General features: G+C 40.7%; 1 protein-coding gene and 1 pseudogene across 1 annotated transcript in view; one reads left to right on the top strand and one right to left on the bottom strand.

Moving 5' to 3' along the window:
• The first annotated feature begins 10,462 nt into the window (after positions 1-10,462).
• On the top strand, positions 10,463-10,922 carry LOC127697106 (prefoldin subunit 1-like; annotated as a pseudogene).
• Positions 10,923-18,014: 7,092 nt separating this feature from the next.
• Plxna2 (plexin A2) overlaps positions 18,015-22,383 on the bottom strand; it is a 198,642-nt gene continuing 194,273 nt past the window's right edge. Inside the window, exons 30-32 of the mRNA XM_052200345.1 lie at positions 20,293-20,505; positions 19,593-19,743; positions 18,015-18,518 (exon numbers count right to left, since the gene is read on the bottom strand). Of these exons, the coding sequence (XP_052056305.1) occupies positions 18,423-18,518; positions 19,593-19,743; positions 20,293-20,505 (460 nt within the window). The 3' untranslated portion in view covers positions 18,015-18,422. The remainder of the gene's footprint in view (positions 18,519-19,592; positions 19,744-20,292; positions 20,506-22,383) is intronic.

Raw genomic sequence — 22,383 nt, 5'->3', positions numbered from 1 at the left:
ATAAAAATCTTGATTGAATACAACTTTCCCAAAAGGCAAAGTAATGGGCAAGACCATAGTGACCACACACACACACACACACACACACACACACACACACATACACACACACACACACACACACACACACTCACTCACACCTATTTTTTAAAATGAAAACTCAGAACAACCTCTGCTACAGTACTGTGAGAGGAAAAGTCAGCTGCTTTATGTGTACATAAGATTTAGGTGAGGACAGGAAAAACAACTGAAACTGGCTTGCTTTAGAAAAGTCAATTTAGGATCATTTTAGACAAACAGGTAAAGGAGATTTATTAGAATGATTTACAGGCTGCGATCCAGCTAATCCAACAATAGCTGGCTGTGAACAGAAAGTTCAAGAATCTAGTAGTTGCTCAGTCCACAAGGCTGGATATCTCAGCTGGACTTCAGTATATGCAGAAATTCTGAAGAAGTAAGCTCTGATGCCATTGAAAGAATGGACAAGGCAAGGGCAAGCAGACAAAGAGCAAAAGCTTCTTTCTTCCATGTCCTTATACAGGCTTCCAGCACAAGGTGTGTCTCAGATTAAAGGCTTGCTTTCCTACTTCAAGATCCATATTGAAGGTGGATCTGGACTAGAACTGAACTGTCCTACTTCAAATTAAGCAAAAATTCTTCACAGATGTGCCCTCCATTGTGTATTTTAGTTAATTCCAGATGTAGTCATATTGACAAATAAGAACAGCCATCATACAATTTTAATTGCAATTTTTACATTTATTTGTTTGACTGTACATATCCTGCAGCATATCAATGGAAGTTAGAGAACAGCTTCTGAAAGTAGGTTCTATTCCTCTACCACATGTGTTCCAGGGATCCAATTCAGCTTTTCAGACTCAGTGGTGTTAAGTGCTTTTACCCACAGAACCATCTCCTAGGCCTCTATTTTACAATATTTTTAAAAAGATTTTTATATGTATATGTTTGTCTGCATGTACGTATGTGTACCACATGGGTACTTAAGTCAGGAGAGGCAACTTATCTCCTAGGACTTGAGTTACAGAAGATTTTTGAGCTACTGTATAGGTTTGGGGGCCAAATTTGGGTCCCCTGTAAAAGCAGAAAACACTGCTCAATGCTAAACCATCTCTCCAGCTCCCAATTTAAATTTTGATTTTTTAAATAAAATTCAATGATTTTTAAAGTCAAACATTCTAACTACCACATAATCCAAATTAATTTTTTTTTTTGAGATAGGGTTTCTCTGTGTAGCTCTGGCTACCCTGGAACTCACTTTGTAGACTAGGCTTGAAATCAGTGATTTTCCTGCCTCTGCATCTTGAATGTTGGAATTAAAAGTGTGAGCCACTATACCCAGCTCAGATTAAGTTTTAAGGAGAATGTAGTATGTGCTTTGGATCTTTGACTTCTTGGTTCTTTTTGTCTTTTTCTTCAGACAGCATCAGTCCTGCTTGAGGATCCCTTAGCATCCCCGGGGGAGCGTGGCGGAGGTCAAAGACATGCACTTTCAGCTATATAGTGAGAGAATTCAGAATTAGATACTTCTTCCCATTCATGCCCCATTTAACCTCTCTAAAGAGGCCCAGCCTGATCTTCAGTTTGACTCCAGTCATAAGAGACTTTGGGTAGGTAGTGTGCTGGAGGGGAGCTAGAAAGCCTACATAGAGCAGGCCTGAGCCTGGAGAACATTTTGGTCTAAGGTGAGGAATAAAGATGATACTTGGAGTTTTTTTTCTTCCCCAGTGGTTCCTAAGGTACCCTATAACCAAAGCCACCCACAGAGTTTAGGCTCAGAACCCATTGGAGGTATGTGTGGATGCCGCAGTTGTTTGGAGCAGCAGCTGTTCCAGTCCCCACATTCCTGAGTTAGCATATGGGACATCCATTAAACTTTTATCACTGCTATTGCCCCTGGTATTTCTCCAGACTCAATATTGGGGAACTTCCCTTTAACTTCAAGTGTTATATTATGTAAGAAACTATCTCCTGAATCATACCTTTCACCTTTCACCCACCTCTTGTCTGACTTATAAGCAGTGGTAGAAAATGAGCTGAGCTACTTGTACAGGAAAGCTTAACCAGACACTCTGGCGAGACTTTCAATGGAAGCTGAAATAACCTTATCATGAGAAAATTCATGACACAGTCGCCTTCACCCTATTCTCACAGTTGCCCTATCCATCAGACTTTCCTGCATTTGTTCGCTGATGGATGATAAATAGTTGGTCTATTACTTTGTAAAAACAAGCTGTTGTTTCCAGATATTTTTCTTTCCTTGACTTTTTCCTACCCCTGCATCACTTAAAAGGCTTTACTTTTTAAGTCCAGGCAATGTGTCATTCATTAGTATCATTAATTGTGGAATCTGAATTCCATCACTAGGCTCTGGTGACTTAGGGTAAATAGCCCTGGAAGTGAGAGAACATTTGGCTTCATTTTCCCTGTCATTTTGGTCTTATAATAATTCACTCCTTGAAGTAAATCAGAGGCCAACCTAAGGTTAGGCAGTTGAACCAGAATTTAATTAATCAACTACTTATGATTCAAATTAAATTTAGTTTTTCTGTGTGAGTTGGAGAATGTCTAATCTAGGTAGGAAATTGAGCATGACATTCTTCACATTCAAACACTGGGAAAATAACAAACTAATGATGGATTAATGGATAAGATGACTGGTAACAAGAGATGAACACTTTGTATACAGGAAATGTGTGATCAAGGTGAGCTACAAGGATAAACTAAGATTGCCAAAGCTCGCTAGAGACCTGTGTGGCCATTCTATCCACCCTCTTCTCTGGGTAATTTCATGTATGCTCATATTTCATTTATCACTGATGACCTGACTCTATGCAACAGCTTTCTCCAGATGCTTTTCTCCCTATAGGTCATCTGGAGATCATGCAGCTAGCAGTTCAATGAACATGTCCCACTCACCGAGTTCTGTGTCTTGTCATCTCTGGTAGGGGGCTCTTCTGTAATGCACACTGTCACTCTGGCTATGAGGGTAACATGTGTTTTGCCAGTGTGTCCTCCACCCCTGCCAGAGGAACTACTGTAAAATGCCTTCTCATAGCAGTTACTACCAGAAGCCTTCACTTCCAGTGAACTGCTCAAGTTGTGAGCAAGGCCAGCAGGGCTTTGCCTGGATTGATCTGGCCCTACTTCCCTCTCCAGCATTACAGGACATTTCAGCTACTCTCATACACAATTTCCTTCCCTTGGATCCTTACTTCATCTTACCACTTGACTGGGGTCACTTCTCTGTGCTTCCAAACACCAAAGATGCCACCTGCTTTGAGAAAGTTTCCCTATACCCAGATCTGGCCAGGTTTCCCCTCAGGTTTCTGCAGCTCTACCATCGTAAACACTTGTTTGCCTCCCAGAGAACAGGGGACCACATAGAATTCCTGGACTTGAAACAGTAAAGTATCTAAGCCCCAGGACAAATTAGTAAAGAAGGGATTGCCCAGGACAGAATGCTGAAAGTCTGTTAGGTATATTGTACCCACTAAAACCCCCACATGCCTAACTTGTCCATCAAGGCAAATCAACTCTGCAATGGTACAAATGCTTGCCCAAATTTGAGGCTCTGAATACTCACTTAGGTTTCAGCCTAGCTCTGCTTCTTCATAGCACAGAATATTGACTATGTAAGTCTCAGTTTGCTCTTCTGCTCATCAGGGTTTGTAACATATTCCAAGTAGAGCTGATGTAGGAGTGTCTGAGGAGATAGTTGTTAAAGTGCCTATCTCAGAACAAGGACTCTGTTGTCTCCTCTTTTCCCACAAAACCTGTACTGGGGCCAATGAACTTGTACTTCCAAGAGTAGGGCTGACAGAAGACTTGAGAGCAGCCTTAGTTGTTGAATATGATAATAATGTCATTTATTAATATAAAAGCCCACTAATAGAGCCAACACTTTTAATTAGCCAACACAGCTATAGTATTAATTTTTATCCAGAGTTATTTAAATCTAGAAGCCCTTCCCTTTTCTCTTAGCACTTAGCTAGGGGGCGATTGAGAACATTTGTAATTGGATTTCTGTGCAGGACTTAATTATAAGGGAACAATAAAGTCCTTAAAATACAGCAGGTTCTACCCCACTAACTATTATTTTCCAGAGATACACTCAAGCCAATGAAGGCACAAATTCTTCTAAATTATAATCTTTAAACAACAAAGCTTTGCCGCCCTCTTCCCCTGGGCCCAAGAGGAATCTGCTGGGAGTGCAGACTCTCTATGAAGAAGGCACAGAAGTAGATACTTGATTCCTGTAATCAAGTCTCTTGCTTCATGGGCCACCAAACCATTTCTATGCCCTCTGGGATCTGGGAAGTAGATGTTCTTCCCTTGGCCAAATACATTATTAATAGAGTTGGCTTATTTATATTTCACCAAGAAAAATCCCATAGTGATACAGCAATAGGGAGATATCAAAGCAATTAGCAGTTGGGCTTTTTTTGTTTGGGGGGCTCTAGTTATTAATTTACTGCCTTTCCCCAGTGGTGGAATTTATTCAGAGGAATCCAGAGGGACAAAGAGATGCATGTGCTTCAGACCACCTGAGAAAACTCAAGGAATCAAGGTTAAAGTGTTTGTGCCTATACAACAGCTGCCTAACCATTGGGGCAATATCAGGCATTCTCTGGTCACTAAGGGTGTTATGGAAACCCAGACTGCCGGCTGGCCAGACTGTTAACATTTATCCCCACATTAGCATGGTCACCTCACAGCTAGTCTGTGCATTTGTTCATTGTTCAATGTATGTTGTATTCTCTATAAGCCAGACACAGGGGTAAGCAAGAAAACTTATTTCTCCTGAACTTACTTGCCAGCTCAGTGGGAAGACTTACCCATAGCCATCAGCCAGACCTTGTGCTTGGACAGAACTCAGATTGGACTTTAGTAGATCTGACCTTGCCAAAGTTTGGGTATAGTAATTTTCTTTGGGGTACTAGAGCTTTGTTGCTATGGCTTCCTTCAAAGCTCCTGCTATGAGAGACTGTATACTCTTCCAATTATGCAGGGTTAGAGGAGGAAGAGAGATTACCAAAATAAATGGGTGAGTTTACAACTTGGAAGTCAAGAGTTTGCTGAGATTTGGGTGTGGGTGTTGATACTCTGCTGCCTTGATGAGTGGGGGTAAGATGAAAAAATGGCATGCTGGAGGGAGATGTCGATGTAGAGACAGTCTAACATATATGAGGCCCTGGGTTTGTTTCCTACCCTGCATCAATCACACACACGCACACACACACACACACACACACACACACACACACACACAGAGAGAGAGAGAGAGAGAGAGAATGGTCCTTAAAGGCAAAACTGGGGGTTAGAAATAAAGTAAGAAGCAAAATGTACCTACAACCCAACTGGCTTATTCATATTTCATTAATATACTGTAATCAGCTGTAGAAATTCTCATCAACCCCTTGTGGACATCATTTTAAAAGAGAATTGTAAGTTAGATTTTTTTTTCAAAACCTGTTTTTAATATGGGTTCTTAAATGCTTTTACCTCCCTTCTAGCCCAACCTCTACCAGAGATACTAGAAAGGAAGGTTATTAGGATATGGGGGTAAGTAGACCTGTTTAGAAATATTTCTTTGGAGCAAATCTAATCTGCATTGTCAGTAAATTAGCAGTTCAGTTCATAGGATTCAACAGCAGCAGTTTGATCCACTCACAAATACTCTATGAATATACCATCAGTCCAGTTTAGTAGTGTCAGGATAGCAAACAAGAAATCAAACACAAACCAGCAGTGGTGGTACAACCTAAGAGAAACAGCCAAGTCTCAGCCAAGTTGGCACATCAGCGAGAGTGATTAGGACCAATGACCAGGACCAGGCCAGGAGAAGTTCTCTGTGGTGCTTCTCTCAGTGAAGAGAAGATCAACAAAGACTGGAGACCAAGGAACGGTCCAAAGCTAGCTTTGCAAGCCCAACACTGTCATGGTCCATTGAGTCCTATTTATACTCCCTCTACATGTCACATGTCCTCTGTGGGTCTTGCCTCACCACGTGTCTTGCCTCAGCATGTGAATCTGTCTTAGCAAAACTCCACATGAGTCTGCATCAGCTGACATCTGCAGAAGTGGCAAGAAGCCACTAGAACACCACCAGAAGATTTTTGGTGCATTTCTCTCTATGGAGTCACAACAAGAGGAATTCATCTACTCAATATAAGATGAGCCAGTGCATGCCTATTAGTGAAGAGTCCTTTATCAGGTGTCCCTGCTTCAGTGAAATGATTCTTCATGTGTCTGCTTTGGTAAAACATACTTGCACATGTGTCTGCTTCAGGAAAACACTCCTTCATGTGTTTGTGGGAGTAAAACATCATACGACAAAACTGACCTTCCAAAAAAAAACCCTGAAGTTTCCATTTCAGAGAATATAATATCCTATTTGAGGATATGCTACAATTTACTTAAATATCCTTATTGGCAGATATTTGTTTCTGCTTATTACTTATAAACAAACAGACAGACAGAGATACAAATGATGGACATCTTTGCTTATCTTTATTTTTACTTGCTCAGAGCCAAGGTAGTATTGTAATAAAGATAATGAGTATTTTAAAGATTTTTAGGACTTATTACTCTGTTATACTGAAGAAACTTAGTGTAAATCACTATGAAGGTAGAGGTGGGCGAGAGGCAGCTACCTCCCTAATCATTGCTCTGTGTTGACATTTCTAATGTTTACTATTCATTATTGTGATTTTTCACATACATTTATTACAGCAAAACATTTCCACATTGCTTTGTTATAAACCATCATTTGTATTTATTCCAATAGACTATTCTTGTTCTTTGCATATTTAAAGGGGTTAGTACTCTATTTATATTTATAAATGCTATTTTTTTATTTTAAGACTATTAAAATTTTGATGTTTTTGTTATAGACATCTTCTCAAATTGATTTTATTGTTTATTTTTACTTTCTAGGATGTTCCTTTATGGAGATGGTTTCAATTTTTATGCAGCCAAACATATCAATTTTTCTTTGTGAGTTTTCCAATTGTTTTGCAGATTAGAAATACCATCTCCGTGATAAGATAAATGTGCAAGTTTATGTTGTTTTCTAAGTGTTTTATGACTCTTTTTTATTTTTAATTCTTAAATTCATTTGAACTCTACTTTGTCTTACATTGTTAACTGAGGATTTAATCTGATTTTTCCCCGGAATAGCTACTCATTCATTCTATTATTGCTTATTAAATAATGTTGTCTTGGATGCCACCTTTACCACATGATAATATTTATTAAACATGATGTAGACAATTCTGAGCTATTTTATTGCATCCAATTGGTTCTTCAGCTACAAACATAGTCTTATTATTGTACTTTTATGTTTCTGTATATTTTAAAATATGACAGGCACATTTATATATGAAATGTAACATTTCTATGTCTTAGAGGAAACACATCTTACACTTACTTTGTTTTTAAGGGGGAAAGGCATGATGATATGTTTTTCAAATGAATTTTAGAATTATCCAGGTGGCAAAAACCTTCCATCTGGGGTCTGGCAAGGGACTGGGTTCCGTATATGTCTTATATCCTGAAGCTGCTGTATTTTAATATGATCTGGTCTTGCAATTCTAAGATAACAGATTACATTTTGAATGTTTTCTTTGGGTGCTGTTGTTTTTGTAGGTTGACTGATTTAAACTGAAATTTTAGTGTACATCATGAGAGTTGAAGCAGATTCTCTTTTAAACTGCCTCTTCTCCCCAAGCCCCCATTTTAGTTTTTATGACTCAGACCATATTAAGTGATTTCTAGTCGCCATTTCCTTCCCTCAAAACTTCTCTCTTTCATGAAAGTGACATTGTATTTGCATAAAAACAGCATAGACCAGTGGCTCAGAATAAAGACTCTAGAAGTAGTATTGATCTTGGCCTAGGGTATTAAGAATACACAGCCAGGGCTTCTCTTATGTATGGGTCAGAATCTGTTTCTAATCTATTATAATCTCGTCAAATCCATATTACTTGGTATTGGTATGGTCCTTTCAGCATGAGTATGGGAGGACTATCCCATCTAGATGGCTGCTGGAGTTACATTCTGCTTCGTCCCGAAACAGGACTCATTTCCTGAATGTAGTCAGCACTGTGACCTAAATTTTTATTAGTTTTGAAAAATAGGGTAATTTTATTTAATTTTACATGGATATCTATTGTACTTTAAGTGTATTCCTTGTACATTTTTACATTTCCTTTCTTTCCATTCTTCTCTCCTATTCTCTACACACACACACACACACACACACACACACACACATGCACGCATGCACACACGCACACATTCTTTTCAAAATATGTATAATTCTATGTAGCTATATAAGGTCTTAGAACAATTAATGAGAAAATATACACTATTTGTCTTTCTGAGACATTTGATATGATTGTTTCCAGTTGCATCCATTTTCTGGTAAATGATATAATTTTTAATTATGGCTGAAAATATCTATTAGATACAGATCACATGTTCTTTAGTTTTGTTTTTTTTTTAAATCTTTCTACTTTGATGAGTTTGGACCACTAGTTGGTTTTAGTACTATAATAAACATTAATGCATTGATACTCATTAGTGTCTCTGTGATCTCTGTGTCTTCAAGTCCTAGAAGCTTGTGTGTATGCATATGCATATGCATATTGTTGTGTGCATGTATATGTATATGTGTGTCTGCATGTGCATATGTATGTGTGTGCCTGTATGTGTGTAAATATATATCCCATGCTGCCTTCTAGCTCATAATCCTTTTGCCTTCATTTTCAGACTGCTGGTATTATAATCATATGTTATTACTTCTCACTTATGGTCAGATGCTTTTTAGTGACTTGAGGAACCGAGGAACATTTTAATGCCAGGTTCCTAGATTTGTGTTCCGAACATTCTTAGGCAGGCTTTGCTCAGCTAGATAAGCTTCTATGAAAGAACACTAGACTCATATTTTCCCAGGGAAGAATGTAAGGCCAAGTATTTCAGTGGTGATGTAGGGTAATAATTGGAAACTAAAGATCTGTTTTTCTTAAGTGCTTGTTTATGCCAGGCCTGCCATAGGATATTATGTACATTACCTCTAATTTTCACTGTGGCAATTTCAGTTAATACTAAGTGCATTTAATAGCAGATCACCTCAGAGGGAGTAAGAAATGTACAAAACACTACCTCGCTTCTACATGGCAGAGTACATTTCTCAACCCAACCATTTGAATTCCTGACTAAATTAGCACATTTAGTCAGAGCTCTGGGAATGTCCCTCCTCCAAGTATTCATCTGAATATAGATTTATCACTTCTAGTGAAAGCTCAAGTTTCTTGAACTTTGAGGATTCTAACCCCAGCTCTCCTTCGTGTAGAATCTGGTGAAGTCAGGTTTTAGATGCTTGAGGCTGTTCATCTGAACCATAGCCAAGATCATTTTAATACCCAGGCAAGTGGGGTCAACAGTTCTGGCTGGGGTAGAAACTTTGCCTCCTGTCTTTGTTAGGATTTTACTGCTGTGAACAAACAACATGACCAAGGCAACTCTTTCAAAGGACAACATTTAATTGGAGCTGGCTTATAGGTTCAGAGTTTCAGACTATTATTTGAAGGCAGGAACACGGCAGTGTTCAGACAGGCATGGGGATGGAGGAGCTGAAAGTTCTACATCTGGTTTCAAAAGCAAACGGGAGAAGACTGGCTTTTAAGCAGCTAGGATGAGGCATGGCTTAAAGCCCATGCCTCAATGACAGACACACTTCCTCCAATAAGTCCACCCCTAATCTAATAAGGCCACACTTCCAAACAGTGCCATTTTCTGAGCCAAGCATTTTTAAACCACACACACACTTTTCCCTAGTATAGTGTCTATCTTGCTGAGTCCCATGGATGAATGTGTGCTGCAAGAATGCTTGCATGTATGGTAAGGGTAGAAGACAGAAATAAAGGTCTAGTTGGGATAAGGGAGGGAAGAACACATTGTGTAATGAAGAATCATGTGGAGTAGGTTACTTTCTGTCCAAGACTGTGACTGAGATAACAAAAAAAAACCCCAGAATTTTAAAAATATTCCACATTTATTGAATACTACTGATTATAATCTAATCTGTCATTTTGGTGAACAAATTATGTACATATGTGAACAAAAGTGTACACTTTTCTGCTCATGTAATCACTGTGAACTGGTTACAGTTCCTTTTCTTTACTTGAAGTTATTGTATATTCATATAACTTTATTAACATAATCCTCCCTATTCACATTGTTAATGGGCTATACATGGCATTCAATAAGGGTTACAATGCATAATTTAGTTGAAATACATATTAGGAGTTGTATTGAGTGGGCATGAGCAGACCAAAAATAACCTTCTCATGGGGAAGGAAGATAGACTATTTCCTTTAAAATTATTTTATTATCATTTCTGATTAGCCTCTAGTACAGGCACATAGAGTGCTCCAGTATGGCAGCCTTTGTGTATCTGGAGTAGAAGAAGGCCTTCATGGAGCTTCAAGCCAAAGTTATTGATACTAAACAGAAGGTGAAACTTGCAGACATATAGATTGAACAACTAAACAGAAAGAAAAAGATACACAAATTATGGACATGGAGATTATGACACTGGTAGAGGAGACTAACATGTATGAAGAATGTTTATTCTACAGTCCAAGGAAGTAATTCACAAGCAGCTGTTAGAAAAACAGAAAATAGCAGAAGAAAAAATTAAAGATATGCAGCAGAGAAAGGCCTACCTGGAGGGGAGTGTTGGGGCAGCTGAAGGACAGATGCTGATGGCAAGAAGGGTACTGTGGGAGCTGCTGGGCAAGTTCTTCCCTTATGAACCCTTCCATCCTGTCAAAGCAGGAGCTGTGCAGGGCACTGTCCTCCCTATGCCCAGCAGCCCTATCTCTCTATCACACTGAGCCCTTTCAGGTTCCAGCTGAATGTCTGTCATCGTTGCCCATGATAATCTTCTTTCCTGGGGCAAGCCAATCTCTCAACAAAGGGAAGACTGGAGATAGATGGAGAAAACTGGCCAATCCTGTCACTAGGCATGTGAATTAGACCAGGTTAGACCAATAAAACTGTCTTACTCTAAACAATATTTATTATTTGTTGTTTATGTTTTGTTGGTGTGTATGTATATGACATGTGTATGTAAACACATGTGTGCCAAGTTACATACGAAGATCAGAAAACAGAGGCTTGTGTGGCAAGTGGGTTTTTTGGTCATTTTGTTTTTTTAACCTACTGAGTTATCTCATAGATTCTAGTGTCTTAAAAAATAATATTAGAATCTTAAAAATTACCAAATCCATTGAAAGAACAGGCAATTTTAGACAAGCTTTTTATTACATTTAAAATCCATGATGCATTTTAATAGCTTTGAGATAGCTATTCTCTCTTAGCTTTTCTAGTGATCTAGACTTGTTGACGTACAAATTTAAAAACTTGAAAAGTAAGTGAAGTACTCAGAAAATGGCAGATATGATTTATGTAGCCAGTAAACTGGACACTTGAAGGAACTAGCTCCAGGAAAAGAATTCAGCTTAGAAATTATCCCTCCCTCCTGGTGAATTTGCTGTATAGAGTTTTGGTCCTGCAGTTGTTTGTGGTTTTATCTCTCTTCTACAATACTCACAAAGCTATAAATATCATGTAAGACAATATGCATTGAGAGGAGATTTCGGTTTGGGTAATATGGAAAATGGAATCGTCCAAATGGATGTTCTTAGAATCTTCCTTTGAAGAAGACAGCCTGTGCTAGGTAGAGACTGAGGCGCTCCAGCTCTGACCTGACCTTAGTTTTTGGTTTTGTTTACTTTGTTTATTTGGAGATGCTTTTGAGACAGATGAGAATGTTCTATGTCATCTTGGGGTACTGAGGCTAGAGTTTTGCAGCTGTGAAGTGTTGTTAAATATTAAGTAATATTAAATGCTTTAGGATTGTTATTTCTACGCTGCGCTTTCAATAATCTTCACTGTAAAGATCCTTTTAATGCTGACTATGAATGATTTAAATTTATGAGTAGGAAGTCACTTTACAGAACCCACCTTTATGCCTGACAACCTTGAATGAGAAACTGTCCTAAAGTAGGTCCTTTAAGTACAACTGAACAAACTGCCTTTGTGGTAGTCCACTAGCTTTGAACACATTAAAATCACTCTGGAAAAAAAAATACAACCACAGCTGAAAACCAGTTCCAGCCAATGAGTTGCAAGGATTGTCTTAGTGTTACGTCATCAGGGCCACACTATTGTGTGTCGCCCCTTCATAGCCATGGTGGAGCCGAGCAACTTTGCTCTGGGTTTGCATCGGACAGGAGCAGGGGATGACTTAATGTTAACAAAATGGGGATATTCTCCTCAGACAAGCTATGGTATTGAACACAATGTACAGTTTCCACTTAGCACTGTATTCTCCTTCCATTTTGGGGGAGGAGATGGGGAGTGAAAGATTAATGCAGATGGAATACAAATACACAAAAACACTACAAGTTGCTGAGTACTAGGTAGAAAATCTCAAGAATTATTTCTTTTAGCCTGTTGAGGTAGCATATACCTAAAATCCCTGTACTCAAGAATCCCTCGCAGAAGAATCCTGAGTTCCAGGCCAGACTGGGCCACAAAATAAATTCCTGTTTTCCTTTCTTTCTTTGACTGTAGAACTTTTCTACAAATATAGCATATACTGTATATATATATATATATATGTATATGTATATATATATGTATGTATATATACATATATATAATTATGTAAGAATATCTATATACTACCATCTCTCATTTCCAAAATTCTGTTTCATGAGTACTAGATTCCTTTGTGTGTGTTGGCTGTTCTTTCTAGACTGAAGCTCAAAGTCAGGGATATCCTGCTTACCAGAATATCCTTCTGGTCCTGTTGTCTAATAGAGAAGGACTAGAACACTTGGCTGGGACAAGTTCTTGAGTCATTCTCATCTAATGTATCTTACCAGTAAGAGAGTGTAAATATCACATATCATTGAATTGCAGGATAAAAACAGGAAAATAAAGGTAATGGGAGGGGCATATCACTCTCACTTTAGAGGGAGTTTGAAGATTTCTTCTCTTCAGCCTCATTACAGAACAGTGGAAGTTCTCCAGCTTCTCAGATCCATTTTCTCTGTCTTCAACCCCCAATCAGGGGCTGTCTTCACATTCCTCCCCTGGCTGGATCTAAAAGTATTCACCATCTGGCATTTTCCACTTCATTCACTTTTAATTTCTGAAGCAAATATGAACACTACTACCTAGTTCAATGCTTAGCTGAAAGTTTCCTTCAGAATCATCCTAAGCAGTAGGAGCAAGGTCCAGGATTCTTTCATTCACATTTCACCCTAGCACTTAATCCATGAGCTAGTGTTGCTTTATGAACGGTTGGTCCTGGGGAGAGGGGGTGTACTAGTCTAAGAACTCACTTTGGGAAGGAGCCTGCAATCACCAGCCTCCCCAGAGGCAAGCTGTATTCTGACGTCCTAGCACTAGAGGGCAGTGCTCACCCACTGATATGACTGGAGCAGACCTTTTGTGAAAGTGTGTGAAGAAGATGGCTAGACATGGATAAGCTCTGGTTCCACAGTTTTCTCAGATTCATTCAAAACAACTCAGTTGCTCTTTCTGACTATCTACTTCTTGTTATTTGTGAATACTTTTAGATCCATCCAGGGGAGGAATGTGAAGACAGCCCCTAAAGTTATTCTGTACCTATGTGGCTAAACAACTATGCTTATTTGAAAATTTAAGGAGATTTTTTTTTATCCAGTAATCTTTATTTATATATAACAACAGTACAAATTGTGCCCTTGGCTTGCAAAATAGGAGTTTCATATTTACAATAGGTACATGATAATATATTAGATAACAAAACCCCGCTTTATTGGAACATTTTAAATACTTCATTTTCTTATTTCATAACACCTGTAAAAACAACAAAACCAGACAACCAGCATTGTACTTTCTTAAAAATAGATATAATACAGATTCCAGTGTGTCATGGGGAAAGGTCTGAGGAGGAGAAGATGAGGAGAGGCAGTTTGGCTCAAGGCTTTCATGTGCCTGTATAAAGAGTATGTCCCTTTTTCTCCCATACATTCAGGAACTTTGGTCCTGTTTGGTGTGGACCACACTTCCTTATGCATGGATGTCAAAATGGAGACCAAGCATGTCAAAATGATGACCTTGACTGAGTCTCAAAGAAGCTTCTTACTCCCTTCATTGGGTCCCTGGGGACAGAGGCAGGGAATGAGGCAGCTCAGTCTGGGGAGATGATATGGAAGAGGAGAGTGAGTTGTGAGCCTGTGCAAGGCAGGCAACTCTCTAGTTTGTTTATTGTGTTGAGGCCTGTCTGACAGGCACTGGCCTTGATCATCTCTTGGAACACACCCTAGATTAGTAGAAACTACCAAGAGAAACTATACTCTTCATTGTGTCACTGGGCCTTAGATACTAAATCTTCACTCCAGAGAATGAGTAGAAAAGATGGAAGGAAACGAGACGTGGAGTATGGAAATGATGCCACTGTTCTCCAAATACATTCCTAAGACAAGGCATCAAGAGGACATGACCACCTTCCTCCAGCCTCCCTCCCATCATAAAATCTGCCCTGTGCCCTAGGTCCCTGAAACCACTTTGCATTTCTTCACCCTCCTGGACCTCTGTGTCTCAATCCTTAACTGTCTGTATCAAGGATGTAGGGCTCTTAGCTATGACACAATTTGGTTGGAAAGGGCCCTTTTAGAGTAACTGCCAACTTAGTATTGCCAGACAGCAGGTGAGATTACAGATTTGGCAGTTGTGCAGAGAGTCTAGCAGTCTCTGCTTGTTGTATCAGACCACTGCTAGCAGCCACCTCTGCTTTTATCTCATGTGTAGCAGGCCCAGGGGCTTTAACTGCTAATTTCTATTTTCATCCTGGTAGAACTGAAGGAAGGTAAGCATAAGCATCAAGGTTGTGCTGACTAAAGAGATGGTAACAGTGTGTGTGTGTGTGGGTCAGCCTTCTTCCTTAATGACACCCTATTTTCTATGCATCTAGTGCTTTCTGCTGAGGAGGGTGGGAAGATCCACCCTGCTGTATTGGTGGTAGGTCTAGCAGCTTGGAGAATCTGTATTTGCTGAAAGAAAGACCTCTGTGGTCTTATTCACCCTGGTCTGTAGAACCTCTAAGAACCTGGCAGAGGATTACTACTTAGGAATGTTCTCCAAATGAATGAATAAAGGACACAGCTCCCTTTTTCTGTAAGATCACAGTGTGCCCATGAGTTGAATGACTACGCTCTATAAAGAAAGAGGGATCAGAAGTGGTTTTGAGATTCAAACCACAGAGAGGTAGAACATCAGACAAAAAAGTACCTGACCCACACAGAAAGCAGGAGGTGTCAAATCCAGTTGAGGAATATATCTTAATACAGACCTCTAGAACTCTGTCTTGCCAAACTCTCTGCAGTCCTATTCCTTTCCTAGAGAATTGGCTTTTGTGTAGATTAATGAAATAATGTAAAGCTAGCTAGGTTTAAAAGAGACTTCATGCCTCCCCAAACATAGATGGCTTTTTGCGGGTAAGGGTAGTAGCTTTAACATTTTTTCTTTTTAAACCAAAGGCCAAAATATCCTCAAGTTGGATAACAGCAAGAAGAGTGACCAACTTCCTCTCCTCTCTATCCCTTAGGGAAGAGACTATCAGTGACTAGTAAACCAAAGCAAAGAGCTGGTGGAATGACAGGTAGAAAGCTAAAATGAGAGCAAGATTCTGCAATAACTCACTCTGCTGGCATGGCATGGCCTCTCTCTAGCTGAATTTTCCTTCTTAGTTCTTCTTTAATTGTGCCCCTTGGCCACTCTTCTTTTTCAGCCCACATTGTCCAACTCATGGAATCCTCAGCAGTGGCTAGACAACCTTTCATGGTTGGCCCTGCTCCCTTCATATACATTCTTTGATTTGCCCTCTCCCCATCATTCTCTCCAAACATCTTCAGTGAAGCATGCCAGAGGCAGTGAGTGGGTACCATAAGTGGCTGCTGGGATTTACCAGGTAGGCACACTGAAAAGGGTGTGGGTAAGATGCTATTGAAAGAGATGTTAAACATTTTCTCTTTTTCCTTTTTGATGAAACAGCACTCTGAGCCTGAGCAGTAGTTGATGTCCAGAAAGTCTTTAATGGTGCTGGGATCGGAAAAAAAAAGGCGAACCAGAATTTATCCTATCTTCTGTTCCTATTCTTGTTTTGACTACATCACTTCTTTCATTTTCATAAATTACAGGCTCTAAGATGATATGCTTTGGGTGCTATGAGGAGTAAACACTTTGGCTTGGTGTGGAAGGCCAGTGTTAGTTTTTTTTCCAGGCTATTAATATGGTCCCAAAAAACTTTTAACATGAGTAGATTATCAGAAGAAAAGTGGCCTTGACGTGGCTGGTTGTGAATCATCATAAAATCAGCAAGTTTCCTGAGTATTTTTGCTGAATGCTTTTATCTCTCCACTTGTCAGTTGCATTCAGGCAAGAAACAAGCTGAACAGTCCAGACAGCATCAGCTGTATGTAAGATAGCCATCTGAAGTCACATACCATCACATGGAAGCAACATTCTTGCCTTTCTTCTTTGCCCTGTACAGGTGGTCACATCTGGTCAGCAGAGTCTCAGATACTGGAATCAATTGGAGAAATAAGCTGATGCCCGAGTTAATTGTGAACAAAATAACTCAAGGCCAGTCTCTGTTGGGATAGTTAGCCCCATTTCCCAGCCCTACAGTCTGGTATTCCTGACCCCTTGAAAAGCAGAAGGTTTATGCCTTCTTAGGGGACATATGTTCACCATTCCTTTATGCCTACCCTTTGTCTTCCTCTTGTCCTCCTACCTTGAGACAGATGCTAATTGCAAAGCTATTGGAGTTGGCTGCTAGGGGCCATACCAAGGCAGGAGGACTAAATTCCCTGAGGGCTTACCAGTTGAATTTCTTGTCCTGCTACCATATAGCTTGCCTCTGGGCCCAAGGAGGGAGCCTTGGCCTCTGCTTGAAAGTTATACTCAGGAAGGCTGGCCATCTATGGCATTAGGTATCAGGAAGCAGAGGGAGGGACAAGTGCATTCTCAGAAGTAATACACTTTCACATCCATGGTTCCATGACAGACAGAGCTGATGGGATACCATGGTCATTTCTACTGAGGCAAATGCAGTATGCCCAGATGGTTAGGGGCTTCTGGATATGAGCGAAGGTTGGCCTCCCCTCTCCAGGCACAAGAGAAAAAAAATGTAATAATAAATACTGCTGCTTTTTAAACCTACACTCTTCAAGTATTGCTTACTGTAAACAGTGTTTGAGTTTGTTTTCTTTTTAATTGCCGTAAACTAGTGGATGGTTGAGTAGAATCTAAAGTCAAACATCCATGTACCCCATTCAACTCAGACCTAGGAGGCCTGGTCTGCACAGTCTCCCAGTGCCTGGCTTGTGGGGCTCATTTCAGAGTCCTTAGGGAGGAGGTGGCTGTTCTGTGAGAGCCCCATCTCTTCAGTTTTTGATATCAATTCTAGGGAAACCAAAAGGAAAAGTACCAAAGACCATCTCCTCATTTGTTGAGGCCTGGGATTAAGTGAAACAAAGAAAAGGTGTTCCCACAGGTTCTTGTTGGGTACTTCCTCCTCTTAGGAGATGAGGATACACAAGGGCACAGCATGGAAGGCAGCTTCCTATTAGCAGGTAGATCTGATCAGCTTCCACAATTCTCACAAAGGCCTGAAGTTCTCAAGTGATTCTGGCTGTGGTGGGATTCAGGTCTTCCTGGCTTATTTGCCAAATGTTTAGTATGAACTTCCCCTCCTTCCTGCCTCTCCTTCTTCCCCTCAGTTCAAGGCAGAGGAGAGTATTTCCATACTTGTTCTACTCAGCATCTCTCAGGCATTTTTCTGACATTGAGAAAAATGTTACAGAAGGCAGGAGAAATATTACTGAGAAGGGAACAGAAGTCAAATTAAACAAAAGTTGGACGGGATGGACAGGGAGGATTTATGTTTTGTTTTATTTCTGTTTTTTTCCTTTTTTCTTAAAAAATTAAATAAAGTTCTCATTATTTCCCAATATACATCAAATGAGTTTTCATGCAAAGCAGCAGTCACAGAAGCAGAACCATTTGGCTCAAGCCTCTCAGCTTAAAGGGCCACCTTCTCCTTGCCCGTAGTGTCCTGAGCTCACACTGTGATGAGTGGTATTCACTGTCCTGGAAGGAACCAGCTGTGATGATGAAAGATGGCTGCCACTGACAGAGGAGCCTTTCCTTCTGCCTTCGGTTGAGGTTTTAGAGGACAGCAAGCTCTGGGGCCTTCACTCATCCCACCTTTCCTTTTGAGATACCAGTGTGATAGTTTATATGAGTCTCTCTTCCAGGAAGAGGATGTCTTCCTCTCAGCTCTCTATGGACATGGCATTGATGAGATGCTCCACCTTGTAGGCCAGTCGTTGCCGTCGGGCCTGTTCATCCTGCTCTAGTGCCCCGATGAGCTGAAGGGCAAAACAAAGGCAGGTAACTCAAGATTCAGCTTTAAAGGCACAAATTTCTGGAGCCATCAACCCAGCATTTGTCCCTCTACCTTTTCATTCTGTCTTTAGGAACGTAATGTCAAATAGCTGGTATGATTCAGTGATTAGATCTACACGTAGTCATGCTTTACTTAACCGTGAGGACGCTTTCAGAGAAAAGAGTCCTTACATGGTTTTGTCATCAGAAAAACACCCAGAGTACTCATGTGCAAGAGATTGAATTAAATACAAGAGAAAACATATGCAATGTATGGCTCTGCTTTTATAAGTAGGAGCATGCTCTAAAACACTAACGAAGACATAGCATAGCCTGGTAAATATAGTTCATGCACTAGTTACATAGTTATTTACTATGAAGAGTACAGACTGTACCTAGTCTTGTGAGCTGTGTAACCAGCAGCTTGGTGGGCTCATTTACACAACATGGCTATATAATCATGGGTACTATAAGGTACAGATGATTCTAAGGTCACACAGGAATTTTTCAGCTGCTTTTACTCTGGTGGGAGCACTGCTATATGGGTGGCATGCCACAGAATCATGATGTAGAGCATACATCTACAAACACATGCAGGAATATATGCATGTGCATAAATAGAGCTCTCGTATGCTTAAAGCATAAGTGTGGACTACTTTTTTATTTTATTTTATTATTATTATTTTTTTTTGCTACTTCTTTCTTTAGGTTTAGTGCTAATGCATGGCTTGTCCCCTTCCTGGTTAACTTCTGTTCACATCAAAGTCTACCAGTCTATCTGAATTTGACTGGATCAGCCCAAATGTAAACTGAAAATTCTATTCATTGCTTAAGAAAAAATAAAATTTATCATACAATACTTGAGTGAGAGAAGACGAGAGGAGTTTGGTGGATCAGGAGATGTTGGACTGTTTTGTAAAGAAAAGATGATTTCGGGCTCATGACTTTGAAGATTTTAACTTTTTTTTTAAAAAAGTGATTGCTACTGCTGTTTTTTTTGGGGGGGGGGCCCTAGATCAAGTTGCTGGTTGGTCTCAGCCCTTGATACCCTGTCTTACCTCTTCACTGTACTTGCTGACATAAGAGTAGATCTCGTTGAGGGCACTCAGCATATTGAACTCTGTGGCATGCAGGCGAGACTGCTCCGCGAGGTAGGCATTCATATCTTGGTCACTAATGGCTGGGAGCTTGGCAATATCTGCATAGTATCTGTCATGGACAGGACAAGCCTATGATGGAAGTTCAGCAAACATTCACCAATACCCACCCTGGTCCTGGTCCCTTGGGAGAATAGAGCCATAGGTCCGAACTGTTCCTGTCTTCCATCTCTTCTCTAATGTGAGTCTAAGGTACATCCAAGTTTCTGAAGGACATTCCAGTCAGCTAAGAGCTGCTGGGTCCTGAGTAGTCAAAACTCCAGACTCAGGCAAGACTCCTTGTGTTCACATCTCAGCTCTTCTACCTGGTAGCTTGTGAGCTTTTGCAAGTTACATAGTTTTTTCTGTGCCTCCATTCGTTCCGTAAAGTAGGGATAATCATAGTAGCTATTTTACAACTGTCCCCTTGGATATTTCAGTGAAACAATACATACAAACCTTATCAGAATGATGCATACATGTCCAGTAAATGTTAATTAGGATAATAATCAAACTTCTTAGGACACAAAGTCCCCTTCCTTCCCACAACATAAGGGGTATGAAGTCCTGGTCTTCAGTGGTCACTGATGGCCACAGTGGGTGTCTTGAGGGAATTACTGACCTTTCTACCCAGTTCTTGTAACTGGGGATATCCTTGGCATAGAGCAGCTTGTTGGAAGGTGAGTCCTTGCCCAGTCTGTGCTCTGAAGTGGAGCAGGAGTCCATGAAGGTCTGGGCCACCACAGAGAGGCAGGCATCTGTGATGCTGCCCTTGTGGATGTCAAATACAAACTGAGGGTTCTTGATGACATTCACCCAAAAACGAAGTGGAAGGCTGTAGAAAAAGGCAGAATACCCTGAAAAATGTGCTTTGACATTGCCCCTTCCTAATATTTTCCCCTTAGTGCTAAATAAGCACTAGAGTAGATAGTAAATAAGGGTAGAGCAAATATCCCATTCTAAAAGAGAAGGGAATGATGAACTTAGCAACTGGTCCAACAGGAGCTGGTTGCTCATCTTATGCTGTGCCCAGATGCAGGAGAAAGCAGAGTGGTTTTGGTTTTCTCATACCAAGGCATTTGCTCTGCTCCCTAAAAGATGAAGATTGAGAATGTCTGGGCTTCGCCCCTTCTTGATAGGCTTTTCCAGAGGCCTCAGTGCTCCAGGGGGAAGGTCAACTACAGAAAACAACACAATTTCCTCAGGGCTTCAGACAAACCCATCAAGCTCCTAGAATCTCTCACAGTGGTCATGGCCATTGTATAAAAGGATGAAATTGTCAGGCAGTCCTAAGTACTGCCTCAGTGGGCACACCACACTCTGGGGCCAGTCTGCCACTGAGCCATTTCTCAGTACTGGGTCAGAGGACAGGTTCCTCATGGGGTAATTTTTTTCAGGGTTCCCCTCCAGGGCTTTTTGTGTCTCAGCATGGCAGAAGGAAGGGAGGGACCTGTTGCTGATGTTCCAAAAGAGAATGGCTCACTGTGGCTCTGAGATCTCTCAAAAGAAACCCAACAGCAGTCAGAAGACTGCTTCTGAGACTCTGGAATCTAAAGGCAGAGAGGAATAGCTTTCAATGTTCCCAATTCGGGAAGGCAGTAAGCCCAGCGCCTGCCTCCAAAATAGTTTCTCCAGCTACTGCTTTGCCTCTTTCTGAAGTCTGCCTTCTCTGGCTGCCCTCCAGCCTTGACTCTTCTAATGACTGTGTGGCATGAACCCTGTCATGGGCTTGGCCTTCAAGTCCAAGATAGTGTCCTTAGCTCTTGCTATTCTTTTATTTATTTATTTTTTTTAATTCTGCTGACTTCACCAACTCCAAATTTTCCAAGTGTCTTTATAAGGATAGATATTGTAAATGTCAGTGTTTATCCCCTCCCAAGCTTTCTGTTGTAAATTTGGCTTGTCCTCCAATTTGCAACCCTTCCTTGAAACCTAGGAGGAGCTGCCTCAGCCAGCTTTGGCACAGCTCTTCTGTCCTATCCTCCTCTGGCAGAGCTGGCTGGACATATCTAAGCTCTTCTTCTTGGACCTTTGCTATGTGAGGTGTAAGCCACATGACTCTGCTTTATCACACTATCACACTGGGGGAGGGGGCATTGCTGTTGCTTCAGTCTAGTCAGAAGGCACAGAGAAACAAATAACCTTTAACTTTCTCCTGATTTTAACCAAACAGCTAGTCCCAGTACTGGGCTCACCACCCTGCAAAGCTGAGGATACACAATGGATCTGCTTTGGTAGAGCTTACTGAGTATTCTTCATCTACTGCCACTGAACCATATCACTCCACTGTGACCAAAAATTGCAGATGAGGAGGGCCACAACATCAAAAGAAGTCGATTCCAAGGCCCCATTGGCTCTCTCAAAGTATTTTGCTGGTTGCTAGGACTTTTGATTTCCAAATGACAGCCTGAACCCATCTGTGTCAGCTCTGTTTTTTGGGGATTGCTGACTCCCGACAGCTGTGTGGGCTTCTTGCCCAATCCAAATGTTTCTCTCTTTTGTGCTCAGTCCTAGAGGAAGCCTTTTGACTCTGGCTCTTGGCTAAGTCTTGTCTGGTCTATAAGCTACTTAGCATGGTCTGTAGTCCAGGCTTAAAACCTGGGAGGGAAAAGTTTCATGCTAGGAGCTATCAGAAGCTGCTTCTTCCACCATTAATCTGGATGTGGAAGTGACTTGAACAAAAATCATTCTTTCTGTTGCTTCCTGAAAGCTA

This window comes from Apodemus sylvaticus, chromosome 12 (assembly GCF_947179515.1).
Source record: "Apodemus sylvaticus chromosome 12, mApoSyl1.1, whole genome shotgun sequence".
Classification (NCBI taxonomy): domain Eukaryota; kingdom Metazoa; phylum Chordata; class Mammalia; order Rodentia; family Muridae; genus Apodemus; species Apodemus sylvaticus.
This window is presented reverse-complemented; position numbering and strand designations above follow the sequence as displayed.